Here is an 8535-nt window from a genome sequence, read left to right as displayed (position 1 = left end):
GGGGAGAAAAAAAAATTCTCACAAAATAAAATAGCACAAATGACGTCATAGACTATTGAAGAAAGCGACGCTATTAGATTGTGTACATTTTTAGTACAAAACTAGTTTGCTGCGACAATTTCTCTTTGCATTTTATTCATTCTTTACTACGTACAGAACTACTTTACGAGCCATAAAAGTTGTATTTCCTACATAGATTACGTTCAATAGCAAGAATTACCAAATATTTCAATCTGTCTTCGTGAATGGTTGACCTCAAGCAATTCTTCATTGGTTTGAGGCGCAAGAATATTCTTTCTCTAGATTCCACAACTAAGGGTATTGAATAGTGCCGTTTTTTTTTTATCGCAGTTAGGATTGGCGTTTCCCATATTCAATGACACCCCAAATGACAATTTTTGTGTATATATTTCAGGAGATTAGTATGCGTTTTCAAAAGATTTTAATAATTTCCGGAGATTTCCAGGACTTTATTCTTATATTTTGCAATTTCGGGAGATCACCAGGAGCTCCTGGTAAATCAGGAGGCCGCGGGAACTCTGTTATATGTTATAAAATGGTTTAAGTTTATAATTTACACCTAGAATTAACGCGGGTCCTATGAAAGTGCGGGGCCACTACGGTCACACAGGTCTACGTTACATTGATTTTTTTATTTCTCCATACCGCTTTCTCTTCTTTTCTAAACTGAGTTTATATATCATCGTGAAAACTTCTATTACTCTCTGCACTAAAAAGAATCAACAATGCAAATCTCGAGTCAAGAAAAAATATGAAATTTCATTGACATTTACGTTAGGGTAAGTTTAAATCGGACAATCATTTGATTAAACAACATGATTCTTAATGTTTTCTTTTTATGGAATATGAAACGAGATGGGAGTAAAGGGGCTTAGAAAATAAAAACAGCACATAACTAAATATATATTTAAACTACAGTGGCCGATATAGATAAATTAAAAATGCATAAGTTTAGATTTTTTGCATTGTTACAGAAGCGGTCATAAATATTTTCTACTATTAAACACAAGCTAAGATTGGAAATCTTGATTATTAATCTTTGAGAGTCACTTAGTAGAAAGTACAACGATCTAGATATTGATATGTTTCTTTTGTACATAAACCTCTTGAAAAGAAAAAAAAAATAGCTTGGACTCTTAGAATGCGAAACCAGATGGGATCCTCCTTATAATATTAATGTACTGTTAGATCACACATCGATTTCATTCGTGTCTTTTACAACAATCACTACAAATAAAAGTTCATTCGTGAAGACTCTTCATTATTATTACATATTTTCATTATTAATAAAAATGTCAACAATAAAAAAACATCTGTGACATTACTAGTGCTTGTTATCTTTATCAATCACACGAGTCCCAGGCCTTTAAATACTCAGAGTTGTAGACCAGTTGCACATCACATCAACCTGATCCAGTCTGCGATCTTTGGACTGTTTCTAACGTTGCTGACATCCAGTGCCTATACCTGCATCATGGTAAATTTTTAATAAGCAGTTAGTCATGTATGTAGATCTTTATCTAGGAGTAAACATGAATGTGTGTTCGCTTTAGGCTCAAAATGACCGAAATAACACTCTGTTACAGAGCGCTTTCTATGCCGAGACAACTGATACATATTAAAAAATAACGGCACATCTTTTATTACACATGCTAGTACTCTTACACGAGCTCCGTTTTTTTTTACAAAGTTTATATTAACTCTCTTTGTCAGGTAAAAAGTTTGAACATATTTGTCTCCCGTTTCCTATTCTCGGATCATGTTGAAACTTTGCACAATTATTCACAATACCTGACAAGACATGAATCAATAAAAAAAAAGATTAACCGATTTCTTAAGTCAATTTTGTTGATTAATTATTTTGTATGATTTAAAAATGGAAATAACTTCTCCTTGATAAGAGATGTGGATGTATGTTTGGATTTAATCCCTTTATTACGTGTTGACACGTTTTTTCTCGCAAGTCCCATTCTTGGATCAAGAAGATATTTTGCATAATTATTCATAGTCGATGACAATACACGAATCAATTAAAAAAACGAACCAAGTGGTAAATCATATAGTACTAATAAATTATTTTTTTTATATGGCAGTAAGGAACCTAAGCCCCGAAATTTACAGATTAACTAATTAGCAGTTCTTTCTCTAAGTTAAACTTTGTTTAATTAAAAGTATTTTTTTTCTATTGTTTGTTAACTAGTGCTAAAAGGGTATCGAATTGGTTGCCTGAATCAGCCAGGGGAAAAAAAGACTTAGCAAAAGTTTAAATCACTGATTATTAGGCATGACTAGATTTGACACACGAGTCTTTTGAAGTAACGTCTGTTATTTGTAAGATAAGATAAAATAATAATAGTTACGATAACGTATATCAATTTTAAAGCAATAGATTTCCAAATAGTAGTCTATGGAACAATTAAAAATATCTAGATTCTAATCAATGGGCTTATTTTAAAATAGTCTAAACAGGTCAGAAGCTAATGCTTCATCTTTTCAAGAGACTACAGGCAGTTAAAATGTTTTCATTCAAATTTATTCGTTTGCATTTTATAAGACATTATTTTTTTTAATTCAATTTTGTATTTTTTTATTATAGCTGCGTTCTCTGGTTCTTGTTTTCTTGGTTGCTGCCTTTGGATACGCCGCCGCTGAATGGAGTGGTTAGTGATAAATCTATTTTAATATTTTTTCATAGATTTATAATAAGTATAAAAAGTATATTGAACTGAGTTATAGTGAATGTACTTAATAGTAAACCTATTTCTTGTGTTTGTTTGTTGGGTATTCTTTTAGTCACTTTTTAAACATAGTAGTTGAATGAACTAGAAGTATTGTACAGAAAAGGCTCATGCTCATGATAATGTTAAATGATTTGGTATGAAACGAAATGGAAACTTCATGTTTTACTCTGATCTTGTCAGAATTATAACTTAAAATAAAACTATTTTCACGGTCATGCACGTGTCTAGGTAGACAATAATACACGTTGTCATTAAATCCTCTATCATGATAAAATGCTCAACTTAGTAACCTGAGGAAGTCAGCTGTCTTTCAGTGCTCTACGCTTCAAAGAATATTTGTATCTTGCGATATTTTTCCCCATCAATACAAACGCTTTAAGTGATTTTTTTTTGTTTAAATTTTTTAAACCTTTTTACTTGCTTTCTTTCACAAATCGTAAATGCTTTACGAGCCTTTTTAGCGGCCCCCGTAAGGGGAAAAAGCCGCTATTAGGTTTGTGCAAAATGTCCGTCTGTCCGTCTGTCCGTCTGTCCGTCTGTCCGTCTGTCCGTCTGTCACACTCAGATCTCGAAAACTAGAAGAGATATAAAAAATATTATTTCATCATTAAATCCGGCTTGAAAAGTTTAGGTGCAACGGCTACTTTTGGTTTTCTAAAAGCAAACCGTTTAATTTATAAAATTAATTATGCAAGCGATTTTTTCATAAAAATACACCAATTCTAAAACAATTACGTAAATGTAAGGGAGGCAATGTTACAATATGCTAACAAAGATGGACAATTTTTTTGTATTTTCAGTATCACTAAGTCAAATATATTTTTAAAATGTACAGGAAATGTTTACAACAAATACAAATAATAGTTAAAGACGTTTTTTCTGGTCAACTAGCTGCTAAAATTAAAAGAAAACATTTCTGTTTGTTTATAAAGGCTAATAATGAACTTTGTATGTAAATATCACGCACATTTTTTAAATGGACTTTTTATGCAGCGATTTTCGTGCAGTAGCGTAACGTCGCAACATGATGAGATGCTAAACCAATTCCTTAAACTTTTTTTAAAAATCAGATTTTATTTATTTTTTGTTTAGTGCCCCCATCCGAATAAAAGAAGCTTATTTTTGTGCGTTTTGTCTGTTGGTCGGTCTGTCCGTCACGATTAGGTTTCAAAAAACTAGAACTCTAAAAGCTATTGAAAATCTGATTTACCCTTTAATGTTCCTCCCATAACATCTCAATAGTTTTAAGTATCTAAAATTGATTGTTCCGGATTTTTTTGTGCAAAACTAATCAACGCCAACAAATGTTTATTTGCTCTTCTAACTTATATTACATTCAATTTTTATGCTTAAACGTTGCAAAAACACATTATCAATAATATGTTGTTCCGTTTTTTATGTAAATAGCATATTAATGCTAAATCATAATCTCTATACTGACTTATATTTCATTAAGTGTAAAAATGTTCCGGATATTGTTTTATAGAACATGAATTATGCCTAATGATTGTTTGAAATCGCATAAGGCTTTTAAAAAAAGTAATTTACTTGAATTGATTACTAAAAATTACTTTTTAGACATTTAATTTTCTTGTAAAACAAACATAACATAGAAGTTTTGTAATCGATAAAGAAAGTTCCGGATTTTGTTTCTTACAAATCGTCGCCAGAAATTTCCGAATTTATTTAAAAATCTACTAACGCCAAATAATTGTTTGAACTCCCTCTTCTAATTAATAAACAAATAATCTTCTCATTTACGAAATAATGTTTTTACGGATTTTTATGAAAAATATTTTAACTCACTACTCTCTTACAGTACATTTAACTTTCTACCTAAAACACTAAAAAATCTAATTATCGTTAATATTATGTTCCGATTTTTAAGGAAAACAGAATCCAAACACCAAAGTAAGGTATGAAAATCTCTCCACGTGGCTGTAGTACATCTAATTTTTATACGAGACCATCCAAAAAATTTAATTAACGGTATTACATTTATCTGAAATTCTCTTTTTCTTTTACTATTTATACAAACATCCGGAACAATCTATTATATAAACTTTTCAATTGTGTTCATACCTAAAAATTATTGCGATGTTTTGAAACGTAAAATTAAGGTTAATCAATTTTTAATAACTTTTTTTTTATGGTACCGGTACTAGCCTATTGTGAGGTAATGGAATTTTTTTTCTTTGACGTCATATGAATGGACTCTTTAAATGTAATGTTAAAAGAACGCACTCGGTGCACCAATGTCTATTAACCCTCGAAAAAATTGCTTGTAGTAATGAAAACATATTTTAGTCTAACTAAGCCGTGTGACGTAGTGTTTTTTTTCTAGAATTTCTAGATCTAGTTTAGACTAAAATAGACTAGATTAAGATGTAGAATTTCAATTTCTAAACTTAAAGTGTAAAAAAAATGTGTAGATTTTCATTTCCAAACGTTTTGATCAATATTGTAATGTTTTAATATATTAAAACTAATCTACTATTTTTTTTATTAAATTTAAATTTAAATTTACGGCAAATGAATCTTTGAAACATTATTACTTTTGACCATCGGATGGCTGCCTGGTCGTGCGGTTTGCGCGCTGGACTGTCGTTCAGATTTATGGATGGCCCAGGGTTCAAACCCTGCCCGCTCCCATCCCCCGTCGTCCTGCGGGAGGTTTGGACTAGGAAGTAATTATCTTCAACTCTGAAGGAACATCCGAAACGTGTAAAACATTTTACATCAAAATTAAATCACCTCTTGAATATTATTTGCGAATATGCAGATCCGACAGGGATCCGACTTCGACGGGGGCCGCCTCTGAGTTTGTGTAACACAAACTCTCTTTGTAATCTTGTTTCACAAGTTTCAAACGCTTTACATGCCTTTGTTAGTTTCACAAGTTTCAAACGCTTTACGTGCCTTTGTTAGTTTCACAAGTTTCAAACGCTTTACGTGCCTTTGTTAGTTTCACAAGTTTCAAACGCTTTACATGCCTTTGTTAGTTTCACAAGTTTCAAACGCTTTACATGCCTTTGTTAGTTTCACAAGTTTCAAACGCTTTACGTGCCTTTGTTAGTTTCACAAGTTTCAAACGCTTTACGTGCCTTTGTTAGTTTCACAATTTTTAAACGCTTTACATGCCTTTGTTAGTTTCACAAGTTTCAAACGCTTTACGTGCCTTTGTTAGTTTCACAAGTTTCAAACGCTTTACATGCCTTTGTTAGTTTCACAAGTTTCAAACGCTTTACATGCCTTTGTTAGTTTCACAAGTTTCAAACGCTTTAAAGGCCTTTGTTAGTTTCAGAAGTTTCAAACGCATTACATGCCTTTGTTAGTTTCACAAGTTTCAAACGCTCTACGTGCCTTTGTTAGTTTCATAAGTTTCAAACGCTTTACATGCCTTTGTTAGTTTCACAAGTTTCAAACGCTTTACATGCCTTTGTTAGTTTCACAAGTTTCAAACGCTTTACGTGCCTTTGTTAGTTTCACAAGTTTCAAACGCTTTACATGCCTTTGTTAGTTTCACAAGTTTCAAACGCTTTACATGCCTTTGTTAGTTTCACAAGTTTCAAACGCTTTACATGCCTTTGTTAGTTTCACAAGTTTCAAACGCTTTACGTGCCTTTGTTAGTTTCACAAGTTTCAAACGCTTTACATGCCTTTGTTAGTTTCACAAGTTTCAAACGCTTTACATGCCTTTGTTAGTTTCACAAGTTTCAAACGCTTTACGTGCCTTTGTTAGTTTCACAAGTTTCAAACGCTTTACATGCCTTTGTTAGTTTCACAAGTTTCAAACGCTTTATATGCCTTTGTTAGTTTCACAAGTTTCAAACGCTTTACGTGCCTTTGTTAGTTTCACAAGTTTCAAACGCTTTACATGCCTTTGTTAGTTTCACAAGTTTCAAACGCTTTACATGCCTTTGTTAGTTTCACAAGTTTCAAACGCTCTACGTGCCTTTGTTAGTTTCATAAGTTTCAAACGCTTTACATGCCTTTGTTAGTTTCACAAGTTTCAAACGCTTTACATGCCTTTGTTAGTTTCACAAGTTTCAAACGCTTTCCGTGCCTCTGTTAGTTTCACAAGTTTCAAACGCTTTACATGCCTTTGTTAGTTTCACAAGTTTCAAACGCTTTCCGTGCCTCTGTTAGTTTCACAAGTTTCAAACGCTTTACATGCCTTTGTTAGTTTCACAAGTTTCAAACGCTTTCCGTGCCTCTTTTAGTTTCACAAGTTTCAAACGCTTTACATGCCTTTGTTAGCTTCACAAGTTTCAAACGCTTTAAAGGCCTTTATTTGTTTCACAAGTTTCAAACGCTTTACGTGCCTATTTCTTAAGCTTCTTTCAAACTTCACCGCAGCACAACCAGGGGTGGGGGGATGGCGGAGAGCAGGTACCATAAAGACGACAGTCTATAGGATATACCACTGGACCAGGCAGACAGTCCGACCACGCACATTTTTAGTGTACCAAAGGTTAGACCAAGCGACCAACTGAGATCAAGTGCAATAAAGAAGAACACAAGACCGTCAATTTCCTAACTTATTTGATATTTTGTTTTTCTTTTGAAACATTTGTTTTTACAAAGGATATATCAATTCACTCTGTCTGTCTGTCTCTCTGTCTGTCTGGTACAAATTGTGTACACGTTATTTCTTTCACTTCTCTTTCTCAGACTTAGTTAAAATTTTGTACAATTAATCATGGTCGGTGACAACAATTGAGTCAATTTAATTAAATTTGACAATTAGTGAACCAATTATTAGTGATATTTAATTTTGTTTGATATAAAAAAATTGTGTTAAACACTCCACTATTTAGAGATGTGACACGGATTTTGCAGTTCTTCCTCCTTTGATAAGCTTTGTATTATTTTGAATTTGATTTATAAATGAACTTTTTTTTTCTTTCTTTTTTCCAGGATTTTCTTCCTCCTACTTAGACGTAAATATCCCAGACTGTATAACTGCATCTGTAAATTCCATTGAGGAGTTCTACATTGTGCTTAACAAATTAAATCTTATGGCCATAAAAAAATTTGGTTTAGAAGCGTTCAAAAACTATTGGAACTCTCCAGATTTTCTAAGCAGCTTAGCAAAACTATTAAGAATAACTTTGTCGGAGCTATTGAGCTATCTAAACTTACCACTTCTTCATGGATTAACGGGCAATTTAAGTGGAGACTCTGCCCTACTCAAAAGCTTAACTTCAGGTTTACAACTTGTTTAAGATGATGGTATCCACAGCATCTGATCTTTTCGGCTAATTAATGTTGATACGAAAAATAATGTAGAATTTCTAGATATTTTCAAAAAAAAAAAAATCCTTATTTTCTAATGATCACGCCTAGAATATCAGTTTATTCTTTAAAAAAAATAACAATAAAGTAATGTGAAGAAATCATTTCAATGACTCTGTTGTTTCTCTCTTCAATTACTTCTTTGTTTTGATTTTGTAAAAATGTTTTAAATGTTTTGGATGTTCCTTCAGAGTTGAAGATAGTTTACTTACTAGTCCAAACCTTCCACAGGACGACGGGGGATAGGAGCGGGCAGGGTTTGAAACCGAAACCATCGATAAATCCAAACGACAATCCAGCGCGCAAACCGCACGACCAGGCAGCCATCCAAAGGGTGGATTTGACAAACTCTGGTCACCTATATTTTACTTACACATTGTTGACCATAGAAGTATATAACGTTTCATATGCTCTCTATAGCTTCCTTCAGTCGCAAAGCGACTAAGGATCATCACATGGAAATGAGATGAATGCC

General features: G+C 32.8%; 1 protein-coding gene across 1 annotated transcript; it reads left to right on the top strand.

Annotated features, from left to right (window-relative positions):
* The first annotated feature begins 245 nt into the window (after nucleotides 1-245).
* Nucleotides 246-8166, top strand: LOC106065748 (uncharacterized). Its single transcript, XM_013224647.2, has 4 exons — nucleotides 246-318; nucleotides 1350-1498; nucleotides 2618-2681; nucleotides 7683-8166. The coding sequence occupies exons 1-4, from the start codon at nucleotides 246-248 to the stop codon at nucleotides 7988-7990; spliced, it is 594 nt and encodes a 197-aa protein (XP_013080101.2). The 3' UTR covers nucleotides 7991-8166.
* The last annotated feature ends 369 nt before the right edge of the window (nucleotides 8167-8535 follow it).

This window comes from Biomphalaria glabrata, chromosome 6, assembly GCF_947242115.1.
Source record: "Biomphalaria glabrata chromosome 6, xgBioGlab47.1, whole genome shotgun sequence".
NCBI lineage: Eukaryota > Metazoa > Mollusca > Gastropoda > Planorbidae > Biomphalaria > Biomphalaria glabrata.
The sequence above is the reverse complement of the archived record's forward strand: the minus strand, read 5'-3'. Positions and strand labels throughout refer to the sequence as shown.

Coding starts and splice junctions, on each gene's coding strand:
- LOC106065748 (XM_013224647.2), top strand. CDS start 246: ATGGTTGACCTCAAGCAATTCTTCATTGGTTTGAGGCGCAAGAATATT. Junction 319..1,349: donor TCTAGATTCCACAACTAAGG/GTATTGAATAGT, acceptor TGACATTACTAG/TGCTTGTTATCTTTATCAAT. Junction 2,682..7,682: donor CGCCGCCGCTGAATGGAGTG/GTTAGTGATAAA, acceptor TCTTTTTTCCAG/GATTTTCTTCCTCCTACTTA.